General features: G+C 37.0%; 3 protein-coding genes and 1 long non-coding RNA gene across 12 annotated transcripts in view; 1 reads left to right on the top strand and 3 right to left on the bottom strand.

Annotated features, from left to right (window-relative positions):
* elapor2a (endosome-lysosome associated apoptosis and autophagy regulator family member 2a) overlaps positions 1-2,804 on the bottom strand; it is a 34,858-nt gene extending 32,054 nt beyond the window's left edge. For all 4 annotated transcript variants that reach the window (XR_009266898.1, XR_009266896.1, XM_058750675.1 and 1 more), the window contains exon 1: positions 2,607-2,804. Coding sequence is in view for 2 of the 4 variants with exons in the window: in XM_058750675.1 (XP_058606658.1) it covers positions 2,607-2,798 (192 nt within the window). In the remaining 2 variants the exon portion in view is untranslated. The remainder of the gene's footprint in view (positions 1-2,606) is intronic.
* Positions 2,805-6,586: 3,782 nt separating this feature from the next.
* Positions 6,587-9,019, bottom strand: tmem243a (transmembrane protein 243, mitochondrial a). The gene is given in 6 exon segments (XM_058752189.1): positions 6,587-6,995; positions 7,265-7,369; positions 7,474-7,524; positions 7,814-7,942; positions 7,944-8,002; positions 8,989-9,019. Coding segments are annotated over 6 exon segments (498 nt in total). The 3' UTR covers positions 6,587-6,872.
* On the bottom strand, positions 8,744-19,773 carry si:dkey-5i3.5 (uncharacterized protein LOC565091 homolog). Of its 5 annotated transcripts, none has more exons than XM_058751716.1 (4): positions 13,191-13,945; positions 12,627-12,876; positions 12,066-12,532; positions 8,744-10,053 (listed from the first exon to the last, which is right to left on the bottom strand). In XM_058751716.1, the coding sequence occupies exons 2-4, from the start codon at positions 12,722-12,724 to the stop codon at positions 9,692-9,694; spliced, it is 927 nt and encodes a 308-aa protein (XP_058607699.1). In that variant the 5' UTR covers positions 12,725-12,876; positions 13,191-13,945; the 3' UTR covers positions 8,744-9,691. The 5 variants fall into 5 exon arrangements, with proteins under 5 accessions (XP_058607699.1, XP_058607703.1, XP_058607702.1 ...); XM_058751720.1 differs by lacking the exon at positions 13,191-13,945 and having other exon boundaries at positions 12,066-12,197; positions 12,363-12,532; positions 12,627-13,176; XM_058751719.1 differs by lacking the exons at positions 12,627-12,876; positions 13,191-13,945 and adding an exon at positions 19,652-19,773 and having other exon boundaries at positions 12,066-12,556.
* Positions 15,972-21,118, top strand: LOC131524542 (uncharacterized). Of its 2 annotated transcripts, XR_009266995.1 has the most exons (4): positions 15,972-16,056; positions 16,496-16,535; positions 16,627-16,694; positions 16,984-19,645. It is a non-coding gene; the product is annotated as an uncharacterized LOC131524542 (long non-coding RNA). The 2 variants fall into 2 exon arrangements; XR_009266996.1 differs by lacking the exons at positions 15,972-16,056; positions 16,496-16,535 and adding an exon at positions 20,767-21,118 and having other exon boundaries at positions 16,559-16,694; positions 16,984-18,747.
* The last annotated feature ends 107 nt before the right edge of the window (positions 21,119-21,225 follow it).

The following is a 21,225-nucleotide window of genomic DNA, read 5'->3' as shown; positions in this document are numbered from 1 at the left end:
CTGACTTTATAACTCGCAATTGAGAAAAGATTCAGAATGTCACGCTCCGCTGGGAGCAAGGAGTGAAGAGAAACTTTCCAGGAACAGACTTTTAATAACAAAATCTTCAAGGAGCACATACGTCGAGCGGGGTGAAGACAAACAATACCGGTTGGAGACAATCAAACGCAGGGCTTAAGAACACTGGGAAATTAATCAAGGAGAAGAGAAACAGGTGGAGTAATTAATTAAACACAGCTTGGAGGAATCATAATCAAACTAAACAAGAACAGGAAACAGGAAAAACCACGTAAGGACATGGAAACACTGGGAGCACGTGGAAACACAAGACACAGGGACAAAAGTCTGACAGAGAACTGCAAGATGCAAACTCGCAATTGTGAGAAAAAGAGTCAGAATTGTGAGATAAAAAGACGCAACTACCTTTTTTATTTTTTATTCAGTGACGGAAACAGGCTTCCATACTTCGTAAACAACATACCTATTACCTATTGGCATAGCAACTTAACCTGCATAAAAAAAATAAAAATCAGTGTACAAATTTGAGCAACTCTTTTAGTAAACAGATTCAAAAGAGTCACTGGGATGAATCAAAATGCCCTCCACTAATCAGCATATAACAGATTTACTGATTTAGCTGAGATGTGACCATTTTGTTTGGCCAAAATGCAACAAAAACCTCTGAATCATTTCTTTAACATCACATGCCTGCAGATCCTCCAGCACTTATTGAGTGACTGGGAAGGAAAGGCGGCTATCAGGAGGAAGCTGATAATAAAACCCAGAATGCCCTGCGGGTCAACATACGGGAGGGCAGACTGAGAGACACAGCTCAAAACAGGAAATAGTCTCAGATATTACCATACAAAAGCCTAGTCCATTACCACTGTATTAATGTGCCACTGAATGACACAATGCAAGATAGCTCACTAAAAATCATGTAGTAAAATCAATGCTTTCTATGCAGCCACTATAATCACTTTAGTACAATATAACAAATATTAATATTTCAGTACTTTGGTTATCAAATATTGTCTTATGAAGAATCAGATTTGAATGTCAAACCCTAAACTTCCCAATGCATGTAATTCCCTAAAAGCAATTGAGTATATTAAGGAATCACATGAATCTCAGATTATAAATAATTCTGCTTGTTTGCATGTTTTAAATAACTTGTCTTATATCCTTATCCATTTATGTAAAAAGCATGCTATATTGTTTTTAAGATCTCATTAATTGCATATTTATCAAATTGCCTCTAAATTAAAAAAACAATTAAAAAAACTTTTTTATTCTAAAGGTCCAATAAATTGTTATATCAATAAAAAGAAAACTATTATTTCATATGCCAGGCTTTACCGGATAATGTAAATAATTAATGCAGCTTTGAGGGAACCGTGTACAGTTACCATCTGATTTTTGTAAATGCATAAGCCAAATAGTTCCAATTCTGCAACATTATTCTTATTCATAGCCAAGCACTGCAGTCAATCTTTTAGTTTATGGGGCACAGGGATTTTAACAGTCACAGTTTTTCCATGCACAAAGGCCAGAGGAGGTACTGAGCTCTCAGTGAAAGCAGTTTCAGCGAGGCTATTCTTAGCATCATATCACCAGGCTCTCGAGATGGGCACGCAGGGTTGACCATCTCTGTGAAAAGCTCTGCTTAGCACTCCACTAGAACCTAATTCAGCCATTACCATAACATTAGACATAAATCACACACCCTGGCTGGTAGACAAATGCATATTTAAAATGAGATGCCCATCCCAAACAGCAATCTGACACCAATCAATATACAGAGACAAAAGGCATATCAGTTTCTTGATCAATATGCATCTGAAAAACTCAAGATACCTTAGTATGTCATAATCAAATACACAAAAGACTTCAGAATAAACCGATATTCAGCTTAAAAGGATTCTGAATACCTGTAAAAAAAAAAAAAATCTTGAGATATTTGTATCCTGTATTCAGTTTAATTATTTCAAAAAAGAATTTGATAAAGAATACAAATAAACTGCAATAGTGTAAGAACTATAAGTGCCTAAAACATGATTTCAAAGAACCTAAATACATATTCAGAGCCTCAAAAGCCATTTCTCACAGTGAAGGATGCACGGACAGAACTTAGGAGTCACATTAAGCACTTCAAAGCTTCCAGAGACGTGATTTAAGGCTCCTCAAGAAGCCTCTTGCAGAACTCTCTTTTGTAAAAGCATGGTTAGATGTTCACCAACGGTATTTGACAGTCTGACATGTTAAAGCAAAGAAAGCCATAAATAACAATTGATACTGAGCATCTAAACCAGCCTTTTACCTTATTCAGACAGCCTACTTCTCATTAGTTAGGGCTTTTCGATCTGTGTAGAGTATCTGACGCACCTGTTACTTTGGTTATTGTAAGGTGTGACAACATACATTATCTTGCTGCACGTGGCAGTAAAGAGACCGATCCCAAAAGTACAAATAAATGTATGGAAAACCACACATGCTTGAAAAACAAGCCAGCGTGTGCAAAAACGGATTTCTGAACTGAGCGAGTGTATCAAACGCAATGAACGCTGACTGTGAACGCAGAACCATCAGCTGGAATGATCTCTCACCTCTTTACACTGGCGCAGGTGAGCGGCACACGCCGCGGACGCGTTCAGGATCACAACAAAACAAATCCACCACGCCGTATGATGCAGTACAAAACGGCTTCGGTGGCGGACAATGGTTTTCCTCGTGCGCTCCATCGCTTGCCGAACGGAATAACGGGACCGTCCCATCATATCAGCGAGCGACGTCAACATAGAACGTCATCTGACGGAGCCGCTTTGAAGTCTTAGAAATGACGTCACAACGGTGTTACCTAAATTAGGCCCAAGAAGAGTATCTTAAAATAGTACATATCTACTTAAGTGTTTTAATGTTTTAAAGTTTGAGGGTGACAACCAAATGCTTTGTAGTTATTATTACACACCGTAGAGTCATAATATTAATATATTCGAATAAGTAGGCTACAAATAATGAACATTCAGAACATTTTTTTTTACACCGCTTTTACATTTACTAATAAAAAAATCCAAAGCATTTGCGATTGTTATTCATATGCGCACCACAAGATGGCAGTCGTTTCAAAGAAATCACAACGTGTATTTAAAACTATTTAAACCTTTTTTTTTAAAGTTCAAGTAATTGTTAACTTAAAACCTTGATACTGAAAAAAAGACCATGTTATCTGTCAGCTTTACAATAATAGTGCATTGTATGTCTAAAACAAAATTATCTTTTTTTTTTTTCTTGAAGAGAGAATCCAAGGCAAAGCAAGATTATTTATATAGCACATTTCATACACAGTGGTAATTCAAAGTGCTTTACATAAGAGGACGTGAAATAGTCATTAAAAATAATAATAATCACAACAATAAAAACAAGGTAAAATAATATAAAAATTGATTTAAAATAATTTAAAACACTTAAGAATAGAAAATGATTATGCATAGTGCAATCAGTTCGGACGTAGCACAGTGCTCATTTAACAAATGCACAGCTAAACAGATGAGTTTTGAGTCTGGATTTAAATGTGGCTAATGTTTTAGCACATCTTATCTCTTCTGGAAGCTGGTTCCAACTGTTTTGTGTGAACCCTTGGTATTTCTAACTGACCCGATCCTAATGATCCGAGTGGTCTGTTGGGTTTATACATTTACATTTACATTTATGCATTTAGCAGACGCTTTTATCCAAAGCGACTTACATTGCATTCAAGTTACAGTTTTTTTTTTTTTTACATTTTTTTATCAGCTCTTGCTTTCCCTGGGAATCGAACCCATGATCTTGGCGTTGCTAGCGCCATGCTCTACTATTTGAGCTACAGGAAAGCCAAATATTCAGTGAGAATATCTGCAATGTATTTAGGTCCTAGGCCACTGAGTGATTTATAAACGAGTAAAAGTACTTTAAAATCAATCCTAAATGTAACTGGAAGCCAGTGTAAGGACCTGAGGACTGGTGTGATATGCTCAGATTTTCTGGTTCTAGTCAGAATCCTGGCAGCAGCGTTCTGGATGAGCTGCAGCTGTCTAATGGTCTTCTTCGGAAGGCCGGTGAGGAGACCATTACAATAGTCCACCCTGCTGGTGATAAAGACATGAACAAGTTTCTCCAAGTCTTGACTGGACACAAAACATCTAATTCTTGCAATGTTTTTGAGATGATAGTATGCTGATTTAGGTACTGCTTTGACATGACTACTAAAACTAAGGTCTGTCTCCAGAATCACCCCAAGGTTTTTGACTTGATTTTTAGTTGTTTGACCCCTAGAGTCAAGGTATGCATTCACCTTGAGAACATCTTTGTTTCCAAATGCAATGACTTCAGTTTTCTCCTTGTTTAACTGAAGAAAGTTCTGGCACATCCAACAGTTTATTTCATCAATGCATTGGCAGAGGGAGTCAATGGGGCTATAGTCATTTGGAGATAAGGCTAGGTAAATCTGGGTATCATCAGCATAGCTGTCCCAGGTGAAAAACAAGTACACTTCCATAATGTACTTAAAGTGCTCTATTTTTGTGCACTAATTTTGTACTTAATATACTAAAAATGAGTCTTTAGTACTTCTTAAAATAAACTTAAGATCATCTAAGTGTACTCAACTGTGCTATTTTGAGACACCATGAATATGAACTAAAATGTACTTTTAACATACTGTATCTGCATTTAAAAAATGCATTTAGTTACCACTTGTAACACACTTGAGTGTACTAGTGATAAATATATCAGAACCTAATTTTTGATATGCATTGCTAAGAACTTAATTTGGACAACTTTAAAGGCGATTTTCTCAATATTTTAATTGATTTATTTTTTTTACACCCTCAGATTCCAGATTGTCAAATGTATCTCGGCCAAATATTGTCCTATGCTAACAAACCATACACCAATTGAAAGCTTATTTATTATCTCTGCATTTAAAAAATGTATTTAGTTACTTGAGTGTACTAGTGTATGAAAGATGGGTTCAAGTGTGCTACAAGTGGTATCTAAATACATTTTTTAAATGCAGAGATAGTATGTTAAAAGTACATTTTAGTTCATCTTCATGGCGTCTCAAAATAGCACAGTTGAGTACACTTAGATGATCTTAAGTTGACCTTAAGAAGTACTAAAGTATCTGCAACTCACTGCAACTTCCCGAACAGGCAAACACACACAGAAATGAAATCTGCGTGTCTGTCTGCCTGATGAAGAAATGAATTTAAAACATGTTCATATTTTAGAGAATATTTGCATCACTAATGATTTATCTCATCCACCCGCGACCCACCCGCAATCAGAGGCGGACAAAGTACACAACTCCATTACTTGAGTGAAAGTACAGATACTCCTGGTCAAATATTACTCCATTACAAGTAAAAGTTGTAAAGACAGATTTGAATACTACATATAAAATAGCTACCAAAATAAATGTTGTTAACTGCACTTTGACTAAAAGTTGACAAAAACACAATGACTTTTCGTCGACTAAAACTAGACTAAAACTATGAAAGACTCAAATGACTAAAATGAGACTAAGACTATTAAGCATTTTCGTCTCAAGATAAAGACTAAGACTAAATCAAAAATGCCTGCCAAAATGAACACTGCTGCAGCTGTCTTCTAGCCAGGTTTCATTTAGAAACATAAAATCCAGGTTGTTTGTGGTTATTAAATCATTGATCAGAAAGGATTAATTTTTTAGGGAGCGAATGTTTAAAAATTCTAACTTGACGGAATTACATTTGGTCTCTACAGCAATCTTAGATTTGTGCATTACAGGCCGCAGATTAGATGGGTCAGCCATACGGCTTGAGAAAGCCTTAGACTTTATCTATGTTTTGATAAAACAGAGATAGAGAAAGCTACAGGAACACTGGGACCCGACACATATCACTGAGAGCTGTTATTAGTTGTTTTTGGTTCACCTACAGCCGATGGAGGAGGGTTTGGGCCCTGGCGTTGTGGCAGTGGTCGGAGAGCTCTCACAGGAGGAGGAGGAGGGAGATCTGGGCCTGCAGTCTTTGGTGGTTGGGGGGCCCGCCGTTTTTTAGTTGATAACTGGGGGCTTGCAGCGAAAGAGTGGGAGAGTTTGGTCCCAGCATACACCAGTTCCTCCATTTTCTGTGAGAAGCTTAGAAGTGGAGATGCTGGAGAGAGGGATAATGTGTCTGGTGAGATGGGCTCTGGCTCTGGTGCTTCCGGTGGCTGTGATATGATGTCCTGGCTTCCCTGGCTGTTTTCCAGAAAGTCATCCTTGGGGCTGAGTCTTGGAGCTGAGGTAGTATGTCACAATCTGTTTGTGACGAGCTCTGTGGGCTCAACCAGGATAGTCTCTGTGAGGAGAGCTTGTTTTGGCTGCGTGGCATTATCAATATCCTTGTGCGATGTGTCAACCACATGATGACTCTGAAGCTGATATGAAGTCCTGTGGTCACTCATATTCAGACTCACTGCACCAGTCATCATGGTCTCCAACCCATAAAATATTTCGCTTCCATAGTACATGTAGGCCTACATTACCAGTATTGTTCACAGAACAAAAATCACAATATTTAATAAAACTAACTGAAATGCTGCTTTATTTAGAATGACTGACTCATGACAGCAACAGAAAATAATGTACAAAAATATTCAGCATATAAATATTCAGCTTTGACAAAAAAATAAAAAATAAAATAAATTCAAAAAGTCCAAATATTTAAATAAAAACTAATAGATTTCAACAAGCATCTTATCACCTGTGCACACAATCAAAACTGTGAGGCTCAGCTTCTGACAAATAAAATCACTTTTTATTGTGCTTGCTTGACAGAATAATGAAGGTCAAGTGGTGTGTCTGAATCACGTCATCGTCCGACATCATGGAAGTACAGATTGGCACACAGACAGAGGAGGATAATGAGACCTACGGAATAATAAATCAGACCACAAAACTTTGGATCCAGATCACCTTGACGATACCAGAATATCTACAAAAAACAGAGAAACTTATTTTTAGCAAATTATATACATATTATGTTGTAATGTATATATAAACACAAAATCACCCCAAAGAATCAAACATCTTGTTACAGCACTGTGACCATGAAGCACAGTAGAAAACTAAATTGTAAAACCCCCATGACTTGAGAAAAAAGACAAAAAATTAAGATTTTGATTTAGATTAATGATTACGAAAGAGATGGAAAAATTAAACCACATAGATCATATATAGGAGTTTTATATATACAGAACTAACCAGCACCAATAGAGAAGAACAGATCATGATGATGCAGACCACAAAGAAAATATTTAATGCTGTCGGAGGAGGTGTAGGGAAGACAAAAGAACTGATGACAGTTACCTGAAAAATTAAGGAGAGGGGTTAAAAAAATTAATTCAATTTTCACCTGCAAGAAGTCTATGCAGTGTCCTCATTTAGATGTGTGTGTGGTCACAAATACTCACTAGGACAAACAGAGATGTGAGTCCACCAATAGCCAGATTAACTGCTGTGTGCTGAAAGAAAACAAAAGTTTACACGAACAAATACAGGGGCTACATTTTGTCAGTTTAACTAGTTTGATTTGATGAAATCTTTCCATACATCCAAGTTCATGTTGTGCATACTAATTTATCCCTTTAATTCTGCTTCATAATCTCCCTCTAAAAGTCCTGTAATGTCTGCTCAAGAGTTTTGCCTTGATCAGTAAGCAATTAAACAATCTTAAAATTCGTGTGTCTGCATTAATGCTGATAAACACTTAAAAACTAACCGTAAAAAGCAGTAAGTAACCGTTTCTCTCACCCGAGTTAAAGTCTCTCCAAACAGCGCGTTGTCTGCGCCACTGATGCGCGTCCTGAAATCATCCATGTTGCCGGTGGGACTGAGAGGGTTTGTGGTCATGAGGAGCGGATCATCTCTGAACCCTGCCTCAGCCTCCTGCACTCATGATCAGGCCTGAAAGCACTTTCTCATTCCTTCAGATGCGTAACACTCACTCGTGCCTCTGGCCGAAGCACAAACACAAAGAGAGCTGTTTTACATACATCTTAACGGAACACAGGGAACCGCTGTTTGGAGAAATGGTCATGAGGTTATGCTTGTTAATTATGGGAAATTTACAGAAAAAGGTGTGCTTGGTTACTTTCTAATCTAACATTCGAGGAATTCAATTCACATCACATCCAATCTAATGAAGTGGGCGAGGCTTAGTGGCCCAGGTAAAATTGGTCTAAAATTTTTATATTTTAGCTATTCACTGTTTTTTTTCCCCCTCCCCCTCTCTCTCTCTCTCTCCGTTTAAATGTCTATAAATATTCTCAGTGTTATTATTCAGGTTAAAATTACTTTCAATACCTTTGCTGAAATCACTTTTAAGAACGAGATTGTCATGTGGGACCTGTTACTTTTCTCAGCGCTGGTAAAGGAAGACTAATCACATTCATTTGTGATTACTAGATGATAATCTTTAAAACCGTTTAATGAAAATGAATTACGTTTCACTTTTTAATTAGTAATAATCATTGTGCAAGATATTATTTGGATAATACTACTGCATTTACACCATTGTAGATTTTAGTGGTGCTCATGTCTCCCGGAGTGTCTGAGTCGACAAGCGCCCTCTAGAGGAAAACGCAAGTCATTCATTTTAAACAAAATTCTGCCAAATTGTGTCTTAAATTTAATTTAGAACAACCCTTTTGCTAGACTTTTAGTCCAAACAGACAAAACATCAACAATCAGAATTTTTTATTTGACTTTTGCAAGATGAAGCAACAAAAAAGTAAAAACCATCATTATTGCATTGATGTAAAGCAGGACACTTCGATAATTTGATATAAACGTTGTTTTGAAATATGCAAGTTGGCATAACCTAAAGATTTCCATAACACTATACAGAACAAAAATACATAAACATGCAATACAAAAACCTAAGTGTCCCACTTTACTTGTATTTACCATATTGTGTGCATAGGTACCTGAACAAACCACCTTCACTTTAACTGTCATTGCTAGAAAAACAACATTGCATAGGTTTACCAGGATTGAGTCAAACAGTGTATTATATTTAATTATATTATGTTTTTAATTTATTAATTTACTTTACAAATTTAAGTAAGTCATTTCTGTAGATTTAAAAATAATCGTTTCCTTTGGATGTAACTTAGAAATGATCAGAGGACAGTATATTCAAATGAACATACTAAAGATGTTAAATGTTAAGTTGTCATATAAACTATAATTCACTATTAACACTTAAAACCTAAATGCTTACAGTTTAGCAAAAAACATCTACAACAAAATAATGATACGCAGTTTTGTATGTCAAGGTCCGAACAGATGTTGGACAAAGTACAGGAGCTTCACACTGTAGTGCAATAAACCTAACTGGTCACATATCAGCAGATTTTATAAAGTATTACACGTCCACAACATGCCAGTGCTACAGTCTTCAAAAAGAGCTCAGATTCTTTTTCTGGACTGGGTATGAATTTTTGGCTGAAAAGGATTTCATTTAGTCACATAAATATTTCAACAGACTGAAGAAGTTTGAGAAAGAGTCAGATTTTGCAAGACCAAAGTACCACTTGAACAAAGAGCATGAGAATGTCAATGCAACAATAAAATCAGGCACTTCAGGCACCTTGGTTGTTTAATGAGACGGGTGACGGCCTTCAAAATTCACATTTTGGCCTTCAGAGGCACCATGTTGAGAGACTGCACAAAGTATTCCAGGGTGGACAGATAATCCTGAGGGTGTGTGCGCAGATGACCTGCATGAACAGACTCCTTCCACTTCTTGCTCTCGACAGTTTGGCCACGGCTCCTCCAGAACTCCACCATCTTCTCCAAGTTCTTGTAATCGCACAGTGCATCGTTCTCAGAGTAGAAGAAAAGAGCAGGCGCCATCACAGGAGTGTTCCAGAAAATGCTGATCGATGAGTTGAAGTAGTCAACCGTCTGGTGTTTAAAGACACGGAAGTACAGAAGGGTAGCTGACTTCACGATACTTTCGATCTGGGGCAATATGGTTTTACCCAGACCTGGACAACAAACAACAAACGCAAAATAATTGAAATTTCTATCTCTGAAATCTGAAGGGGTTTTTTTTTTTTGTTTTATTACTTAAGCGGTTTAAAGATAAATATGATGTTTTAAACCTACAAGAAGATTTCTATTTAAAAATTGCTTCGAAAAACATGAGACGAGAGCAGTGGAATGGGGGAAAAAACTGCCATGTCATGTGAGATGCTGCAAAAGATGTGAGCACAATGGACAAACACGTCTTTCTAGTTGGTTAACATAGAAAAACAATGGAAAAGTGGCACAGTGGAATGGAAAAATCTGTGTGTTAATGACCCCTAAGATGTGTTTAATAGAGATTACACTATATTGTAGTAGATACACTGTATTTGTTTGTTAGTAAGATTTATTTTTTTTAAAGAAATTAAGAATTTTATTGTTTTTACCAAGGATGCATTTAATTGATCAAAAGGGACATTTAGAATGTTACAAATTATTTCAATTTCAACTTTCTTTAACTTTCTGTTCAACAAAGCATCCTGGGGGAAAAGTATCATGGTTTTTACAAAAATTGTAATCAGCACAACTGCAACATTGACAATACTGCAAGAAGAAATATTTATTTAGCACCAAAACAGCTAATAATAATGGCAGCTGTAAATACAGCTATGCATCACAGGAATAAACTATTTTAAAACATTTTGAAATATATAAAAAAATAAAACAGTCTTTTTTTTATTGCAATAATTTGCTATATTAAATATGCTATAATTATATATTTTATATGTATTTGTGTCACTATTAGGTTATTTACACACGAGAGAAACATGGCGTGGTGTATAATAATGGTATATGATATAAATATAGTCATACTTGTGATTAGGGGTGTGCGATATTGAAAAAAAAATGATCTCTCGATATTGTTTTTGATTTTTTTTGATAACGATAATTAGACGATATTTTGCATAGTGTGTTATTGTGCTGAAATCTGACTACTGTGGACAGCTTCAGTTTTGATATTCTTCATATTCTTGTGTGGTCAGTTCACATCAGAGATTAATTAATCTTTTCATTTAATTTTAAATTGATTTTTACCTTTAATAAAGCAATTTTTTTTCTAAAAGTGTACATCTTTTGAGTCAAATTGTTACATTTAATCAATCAATTAAGATAATACACATTTAGGCTGTTACCAAACAAATGAAACCAGTATCATCGAAATTAATCTTTGCAGAAGTTGCATCTGAAGTGGCATTTAGATGTATTTACACACTAATTAATGCAGCTCAGAGGGACATGGAGTGCTTTAACCAGTTACAAATGCATAATTTTTTGACATTTTAAACATAAAACATTGAATGCTGATATTTTAAAATTATTTTAAAAATGTGACATTAAAACCGCCAGTAGGTGGCAGAAAGTCACTGGTAATAAGTGAGTCATTGGGACTGAACCTAATCATTTAAATGGTTGATTCATTCAGGAACTAAGCACAGTCATGTTATTCAGAGATGCAAAACAGTGCTGTGGCTGTTTGGAATTATTTTTTATTGGCGAAATGGAGCAAAAACAGGCAGTATGGTGTCTAAAACGTAAGTCTCTTAATATTAACTTATTGTTTATTGAACTGTTGTATAAAATCAATATCACATTTGTAATCATGCTTATTTTTGAAGAAAAAACGGCACTCTTCATGTGATTTTTAACTACATGAAACGTAAATATATACATTTTCCGCCCCCATATCTTGAATTTTGTGATCATTCTTAATGCATTTTAATAGACTGAATTGTACAGTGAAAAAACACTCTAAATGTGCACGTGCACTGTTTAAGCCACTTCATTACCACGTAGGCTAATGTAAGCGTGCACTCCGTAGGTGTTTTGAATGGTTTTTTGCAAAATACTCGATAATGTCAAATTGCACATCGTTAAAACAACAATTACAATATTATCGCAGACGATATATATCGCACACCCCTACTCATGATGTATAAATAAACACACTTTACACTGCAATCTATGTACATACCGTTGGCCATATGCTCCAGCGATCCCATGACAAGGCTGTCATAGATGTGCCCCCTGATTCTGTTTGTCAGGCCTTGGTAACGCTGGGTGTCTTTGGCCACATGAACAAGCACCTGAGCAAACGTATATCCACCTATGGAGAAAGCATGGACCAGTAGAGGGCGCTGTGAGAAGCGCTCGCTCTCTAATAATTCCAGCACACGGCCACCATACTCCAATCCCCAGCGGGGCCACAAGAACTGGCTCACCTCACTTTCTACTACGAGCACATCAAAGCCTGTACGAAAGTAAATCTCACAGTATTTGGCAATGGCCTGCGGTCTGGAGCCCAGCCATGGAAGCATCAGCAGTATTGGTTTAGGGTGAGCAGGTGAAACGCTAGCCGTGGGAGTCCCAGCGACGTCATTGGCGAGGAAGGTGATGTGTTTACTGATCTTGTGAGCAGTGACCCCTGCCATGGTGGCCACTCTGGAAAGCATGACAGCAGGTGAGCTAAAGAAAGGACAGAGTGAAAAGAACAACATGTTCATTTTTATAAAAGGCACAGCGGACTCCAACTTACTCACGTGCTGGTCGGCGCCAAAGAAATCCTCTCATTGCCATGTGAACTCTAGAAATCTGCCTTTTAAAGAAATATCTAATCTTCTGGATGAACGACATGCTGTATTGCCTTAATTCTTGCAGTTATTTTAAGTTAAGGTCTGAATCGATTAAAAGAGTGTGCTTCTCAGCCCTGCTCCTCAGACACTGCCCATTTCGGATGTGTTCATACCGTATCTGATAGACAAACCATGGTGAAGAAACCTTCTCCCCTGGGAGAAAGAAATCTACAATTTACGAAATGCAAAATATTTTTGTGTTACACCAATAAACTTGAAGTTAAAATGTAACCCTGCATGTAAAATAGCCTAATACTTAACCAAAGCCTCTGACTAGAAGTGATAGCAGTCTGACTGAATTAAATCAGTGACAGACATACAGTATTTGATAATGTTTACATTTTATACATATCATATATATATGCAATTATATATAACATTACAGAGGACTTAAAATCTATTAGCGTTTCTAACAACCAAACTAGAAGTGCTGAATAAGTTGAATAACAAAATAAGTAGCTACGAACCCCTTCCAGCAACCTTTATGCTCTGATTTAAGCAAGACCATATGAAGGTCACTTCAGCAACAAGTCCAGAGGCTATCCTGCCTGAGTGGAAGTCAGTGGGGCAGATACTTAAGTACCTCCAAAAGCAGGATGGACAAATACAGAGGAATGTGAGATCAAAGGTCAAAGAACAAACATGCAAGTGGATTTTGAGTGGGTCAAAACATTTGTGGCATGATTATAAAACCACGGTCAAGCTGAAATTACTTTTTGGCACAAGTGAGAGCACAACATGTACTTAGTTATAAACCTCTCACATGCTCTCACAAGGTTAAATCCACCTACTTGACTGACGCTTTCTATTCCGTGTGGTGCTTTATTAACATGATGGTATCTATAGTATTGTGTCTATGCAATGCTGATTCTCTGTCATTTTCGGTATCATAAAATGTGATATAATTTTTAACAAAATTTTGAACTCAACTTACGAAAAATGATTGCAGTAAAAATATTCAAACTTTGTATTTTGATAGAGCCTAGTATCACAAGTAGGGATGGATACCGAGGACCGGAATTTTTTTGGACCGGTACGTAACTGGGTTAATACCGGACTACTGATAAGCTTCAGGACAAACGATACGGTTATCGATACTTGTGTTGTTTTATCTCTGTATACTTCAGTGTTAATGGCGAATTAGAAGCTGTTGCTTGTTTGGAACTCCCTTGGCCAAGGGAATGACGGACAAAATGTTACCTTGACAACGCTCAGGGTGAGCTGATTTCACCAAGTACAACATGTTCCTGGATCAACATCTTTGTTGATCCTGGAACGTCATTCCAATCAACCAATCAGAATTGAGGGATAACTTTTCAGGAAATATAAGTTTTAGGCTTATGATCAGGGTTAGGTGCTTCGACACCCTTGTTAATCAGCTATCATTTCTCACTGATTTTAGGAATAAATTATGGGTAGGGTTAGGTTTAGGGGTAGAGATTGGGTTAAGTCTATATTTTTGGACAATAATGTTGATCCAGGATCAACAAAAGATGTTGATCCAGGAACATGTCTTACTTGGCAAAATCACGGCGACCCAGCATTCAGCGCTCCAACAATTGTTGCAAATAAATATTTCTTCTTATTGTTATTATTTTATTCAAATATTGTCTAACTTATTTACTATTAAACTTTTTCAAACTAAACTTGCTAACAATACAGTCTTAAATCATATTTTTATCACTGACGAAAATATTTTGTATTACATAAAAATAAAGAAAAATTTTATTAGCTTATTCTATTTACGTTTGTATGTAAAGTCAAAATAAACCCCAACTTTGCTTTAAAATGCATCGCAAGATCTCCTAAATGAACATCACATGATCACAAACGGAAATCACTTCCGTTTATAAGGACCATCGCAAACGGACTTCTGGAAGGGCCCTAGTGAAGGGAATCAGTTGCTCACTTTCGTTTGGGACGTCCCTACAAATGGCGCAAAAAAGCCGTTTGGAATTCGCCCAATGTTTTCCGTCAAAGCATTATAAAGCACCTGATGGAGTTTGAACTTCACACAGCTGCCGACACAGCCGTGCATGTTCGGCTAGAATCGCCCTGAACTCGTGCATCTTCGGAAGCGGAGCTGCGCGTAAAGTTATAAAAAATGCCGTGCACACCGCCACGTGAAAAGACGTCGCGTGCACTCAAAGCGAACTTCCACCAACACCGCCATGACCTGTATTAATTTCTTTCTTGTGCTGATCACAAAAGAAGATATTTTGAAGAATGTAACCAAACAGCTGCTAGTCCACATTGAATTTGATAGTAGCAAAAAAAATACTATGGAAGTCACTGGCGACCAGCAGCTGTATGGTTTCCCACATTCCTCAAAATAACTTTTATGTTCAACAGAAGAAAGAAACGCATTCAGGTTTAAAACAACTTGAGAGTGAGTACAATGATGATTTTCATTTTTGGGTGAACTATTCATTTAATGTTAATAAAATAAAACACAAAGAGAAAAATAACTCACTACTCTTGCCTGAAGAACTTTAATACAGTTGCTATAGTTCAGCAGTATTAAAATAACTTTTCACATCATATCTTTTTGCACCAAATAGTATCGATAAGTACCAATATCGGTATCGGTATCAATAAAATGTAAACGATACCCATCCCTAACCACAACGCTGTCATATTTAATGCACTCTTTAAAAAGAATGAGACACAGCAAAAGCAACTGGTCTGAAAGTTACGGCTTGACACCATGAAAAGCTCACAACTGGGCTGAGAGTTCAATGGTTCATTCATCCATATTGTCCCATATGTCAAGTTCATGGGTCTATTGAACAAAACTGGTTGAGTACAAAATGTTCAAAATAAGTATTTTCACAGTGCATTACACCATGTATCATATATACCTTTGTCACTCTTAACATAGCCTCGAAAATTATAAAGAAATGTTTCGAACACCCATGAATTCAGTCTATGGCTGCATCCGAAACCGCCTACTTCTCCACTATATAGTAGGCGAAAAGCAGTAGGCGAGCGAATAAGTATGTCCGAAACCTCAGTATTCATATTATAGTAGGCAAGAATTACCTGGGTGACATACTAATTCTCGCGAGATTCGGACGTGCGTCTACTTAAAGTGCGTCCGAGTATGCCTACTTACCCACTATATAGTAGGGGAAAAGCAGTAGGCGAGCGAATAAGTATGTCCGAAACCTCAGTATTCATAAAAGAGTAGTCGAGAAGTTCCCGGATGTCCTACTGCTTTAGCCCAATTCTTTAGTGCTCGTCAATGGATACTTTTCAATCCCAGAAGCCCACGGGAGATCAATACGTCATCATCGAACGTGATGGAGAACAGCGACGCGGGTGTTTACAAATGTGAGTATTACAAACCAAAAACACGGTTTCCTGTGTTAAAATCACATTTGTTGAGCTACTGTAGAGCAAACTGTTGCTGAAGGTGTAAAGACGCTAGACAGTAATGTTACAGTATATTTGTGATTTTGCTGTAAAAAACATGTCTCATTATGTATAGCGAACAGCGGAGCTCCAGTAAACACACGCACGTCTCCAGAGTGCATTTACATAAACCATATACATCTTAAAGACGATTACTAAATGTCTATTTAATATGAGACAGGAAAATGTACTAAAAGAATTACAGATGAGCACATCACAACATGAACACACATCTGAGTGAGTGATATATGTGTTATGTAGAATTCACTGTCAACACTGCTTTACATGAATGTAATGTAAATATACAAATCTACGTGGAGTAACTAAACATAACTTATCTGTTTTATTTGTCCATTAGTATTGTAGATAAACTGAGGAACATTTGTGTTGAATAAAAAGTGAGTCAACGCATCAGCAAGCACCTCAACATGTAAATGCAGTATTGAGCAGATAAATCACAGCTGACTGACTCTTGTCTGGATGTTACAGATGAGACACATGCGTGTTTATCCGGTGAAGAGTGACTGATGGAGGAATGCTGCCATCAAAGGCTTTGAGTGAGTACACTATAGAAATTAATAAAACATCTCTTTAATCTTAAGGTGTAGTTTATTTTGGGTTGGAGGGAACGCGCACACACACACACAAGTAAATAATGACTGAATATAAATATGTTTGAAGAAATAAACTAAGAAATAAGGAGCTTTATTGAGCGTTTGTGCCAAGGCACAAAAAAGCATTTACATTTAAATTTTTACATTTAAATTTATTCATTTTTTTTACATTTACATTTATGCATTTGGCAGACACTTTTATCTGAAGTGACTTACAATGCTCTTATTACAGGGACCCCAATCCCCCTGCAGCAGCTCGGAGTAAAGACACCGTGGAGACGACTGCGGAGATCAAACCGGCAACCTTCTGCTGACCAGTTCATTACACCACAAAAGTAATGAAGCTATATCAAAAATTTGCATGTAATTGTAAACATATGAAATTTAAATTTGTCAAGAAATGGAATGCTGACAACATGATATGTAAAATGTTTTGCTCTGTGTAAATGTGTTACAGGTAGTTGTTCTCATAGAGAGCAGGCACACAGATGTTTGGAGCACACACAGCAGCAGCCAGATTGTCCCGCACGCGTTCCTCTGCTCTTGTTCAAGATTGTGTGGTTCAGGGAGCCTCATCCTCTCTGTACTCTCAGACAATGACAGTCTCGATGTCCCTTTCTCATCCATGATCAGATTCAGTGTGACTGCAGCAGTGAGGGACGTGATGGACGGCAGAGACAGGTGAAGGTGGACGCGGTGGTCAGCTGCTTCATCAGAATAAAGCTGCAGAACTGGACCAGCTGTGTTGAGATGGCAGTAGGATGTGGGCTCACCGTCTGTAAATACACGATTGTTAAAACAATATGTTTGTATAAAGCTTTGTTTCAAGTGTTGTTGACTTGTATTTATTTATTGTCATGGTTACTTTTATTTACATTTTACTAATTTATTCATGTTTCCTGTTGTTGTCAGTAAATAAAATATAATTGTTTCATTAACACATGCATTAATTCATTACTTTTATGAAAATTGAGATGTATTCACTTTGGCTGCATTTGTCTAGTGTGTGTAGTCATGCATAGCTATGGCATATGAAAAAGCAAATTACATTTTGCTTGTTTTACTAAAAAAAAAAAAATTATTGGTCAGCATTTATCATTATTATTGTTCATAAGTGTTGGGCTACCACTGCTTTCTGAGGTAATCTTAATTTCTAAGTAGTAATACTCACATTTTTCGATTGTAAAATCAACAGTCTTCTCCAGAGATGAGATCTTCTGAGCTGATCGACGTCTCGTTTGTGCAGATATTACAAACATTGCAAACATGGAGGAAAACGTACTAGGTAGGGTCGTGGATTTATAGATGCTATGAGGTGTTTGTGCGCCTGTTGCTCTTATTTTCCTTTTATTATTATTACTGAAGAACATACAAGCTCAGGGAAATATGGTAGTATCTTTAACAATGAACAATCATAATGACAAAAAAAAAAAAAGAAAACATAACTATAATGGGTTTGCGTATATCGTAGTATAATATTATACACAGGGGAAAAAAAAGATTGAATATCTTTGAATAATCATAAAATTCATATCATATAATGCATTAAAATTGCATTTGTTTTTGTTATTTATAAGCCTCAGGGATGAAACGAGAGCGATATTCAACCAAAAAAAGACAAAGACAAAAAGAACAATTTTGCACATGAAATTAAGAAATTAATAACATATTCAAGAGATAACGATTTATAATTTATTTTTAATAAAAATATCTTTAAGGATTAAACTGTGGGTTAGTCTATATTAGTAGTTAAAAATATAAAAACTTCAATCAATCCCAAATTTATTGGTTATAGCCTACTACAATCATAAGGGCAGCTGTTTCATCAACATCAAAATTTACAGATAGATGAATTAAACCTGTCGCTCATATCTTTTAAGTTTGTGTTTGCGTTTGTTATAACGTCATAAATCACGTGATAACGTAAACATGGCGGACCGCATTCATACTCAACGAGATTTGGCTGTAGAGTACGTACTCTTTTAGCGCTCGTTAAGTAAGTACTTCTTGAAATTAAGTACCTACTCATTGAGTAGGCGGTTTCGGATGCAGCCTATGTGAACTATGCAATAAGTCGTGGCCTAATGGTTAGAGAGTCGGACTCGTAATCCAAAGGTTGCGAGTTCGAGTCTCGGGCCGGCAGGGATTGTAGGTGGGGGGGAGTGACTGTCCAGCGCTCTCTTCACCTCAATACCACGACTGAGGTGCCCTTGAGCAAGGCACCGAACCCCCAACTCCCCGGAGCAGTGGGCAGCATAAATGGCTCCGCGTGTGTGTGTTCACTGCTGTGTGTGTGCACGTTGGATGGGTTAAATGCAGAGCACAAATTCCGAGTATGAGTCACCATACTTTAAAAAGTGCTCCAAGGTCAGCGTCAACACGTCTATGATCCCACGCATGTTTTGATCCAAAACAAAACCCAGTCTCAAAATGAACCTCAATCATCAGGCCTGGTCATCCACTGCGGTCTAAATGATTATAATTATGTTTTTGATGCCGCAGAAAATCACATAAAATCATGCTCATTCAAATATACCAACACAATTACGTTAGCCGCATTGGAGCTTAATTAAACCACTTCAACCGTTTAATGTCAAAACACAAGCTAAGGAAAACATTTGGAAGATAAGACTGGAGATTTGCTGCACTTCATCCTGATACATTCAGTTATTATATTTACGTTAGCAGCCTGTCGTAGTTTAGGAGAGATTACTTGTTGACATGACTAGCTGTTACGTTAGCAACGCCAAACTAAAGGATAAAAACCATAACAACTTTGCGTTTTTTGACTTACATAAACTGTCTCAGATCTCTACTGGTCTAGCCTAGGTGCAAACAGACAATACGTTTAAAATAAAATAAAAAATAAGCCAAAAACACGGATATGAGAGAGTTCTTACCTGCTACTAACAGGACTCGCGAGCTGAGGCAGATGCTGGCGTGGCGTGCACGAGCAGCTCTGCGCGTGACACTTTGCAGCAGGCGCGTGCAAGCAAAAAAAAATAAACAAATAAATTACTTGAATAAATAAGTCGGATAAATGAACACAAATACATATAACCTATCAAACTAGTGCACCTTACTCTTTGTGTAGTAGCAAGTAATAATGTTTTAAATAGTGTGATATTAGTGAACTGTGAGTGTAAATGTAAATACTCTTTACCACCATCAGGTGGCGTAGATGAATAGTGGTAAGCAAGCACATTCAATCCAGCTGTGAAGGGTTAAAACCTGGTTGAAACTTGAAGATATTAGGGAAGTCTGATTCATTTCCCTGAACCGGTTCTTTCGAACGGGCCTCTATAGTGAACCGACTCAAACTGACTCATCGGTTATTTTTGCGTCATCACGTAAAAGACTGTAATAAAATTTTAAAATTAAACAATAAAACACATTAAATCTATATGTGATAGGGTAGAATATTTAAGAATATTGTGACCAGTGCCTATTCAATGACTTCCCTGCAAGCTGAATGAGTGGCATCCCTTCAATGTGCCCAAAACATTTGAAGAAAAATCCTTACATTATATCCAACAATTAGAAATGAACTACAGGAGTTAAATCATCATTATTCTACTTGAGCACCACTCTACTGAAGTGACAGCAGAAGTGCATAAAATATAAAGGATTAAGACAGAAATGGTTGTGAAAACAGTTGTGCTGCTCAATATGTTTGTGTGTGTGTGTGTGTGTGTTAATTTTTTACAAATTCAAAACTTGTGACTTGTGTTTGCATTTCCTTTTTATATGAAAAGTAAATAATGGTCAAAGCTTACTTTTGTATTGGCAATGTGCAAATATAATGAACTAATATTTATTTATTATAACATGGTCTGTATTTTGGGGTTAGGTCTTTATCTGATCTTGACTTCAATTTGTTCGCATTAAAAACTTGTTTCTCCTTTAAAATGACAGGTTTTGTCCCATCATTCTTTCTGCTTCATATCATAGCCATGTATATGAACTGTTTCTGCATAATGTGTGCTGTGAATTATTGCTGCTGTCTTGTTTGCAGAAGTCAGCATTGCTGGGTCCGACCCAACAAACCCCCCTCTCAGCAGCAGTGATGCAGATGATTGGTGGGGCCGTAAAAGCAGCCCTAGCCTGGGGGGATCTGGCTGCGGACCACGCTGATGTCATATGTTTGATCAGCTCATCTGGGTCATTGTTCTAACCAAACCCCCCTTTAGTTCCAGCTCATTTGGTGCCTTCCTGTACACACACTATAAGAGAATGCAATGTGCAATGCATTCAAAGTGCATGTCAATCTGTGAAAACAAATTAAAATATCCCTTTGTATTCCCATGGGATGAATTTATTAGTCACCAGTCTCAACTTCTCTGATGAATATGGCATACAGTGATTACTTTAACTGTTTTACCAAATATTATAATCTGTTTATATTCTCCGAGCCCTAACTAGTCCTCTCAAAACTAGCTTTTTATGAGCCTGCCCCAGTTTGTGTTCTCTCGGG

This window comes from Onychostoma macrolepis, chromosome 18 (assembly GCF_012432095.1).
Source record: "Onychostoma macrolepis isolate SWU-2019 chromosome 18, ASM1243209v1, whole genome shotgun sequence".
NCBI classification, from domain to species: Eukaryota; Metazoa; Chordata; class Actinopteri; order Cypriniformes; family Cyprinidae; genus Onychostoma; species Onychostoma macrolepis.
Note: the sequence above shows the minus strand (reverse complement) of the source record. Positions and strands in the feature narration are given on the sequence as shown.

What these genes read in the sequence shown, in the direction of transcription:
- si:dkey-5i3.5 (XM_058751716.1), bottom strand. Translation starts at nt 12,724, where the DNA reads ATGTCGTTCATCCAGAAGATTAGATATTTCTTTAAAAGGCAGATTTCT. An exon ending in TGGCGCCGACCAGCACGTGA is followed by an intron (nt 12,533 to 12,626) that starts GTAAGTTGGAGT and finishes CATGCTTTCCAG; the next exon opens with AGTGGCCACCATGGCAGGGG. An exon ending in GCTGGAGCATATGGCCAACG is followed by an intron (nt 10,054 to 12,065) that starts GTATGTACATAG and finishes TTTGTTGTCCAG; the next exon opens with GTCTGGGTAAAACCATATTG.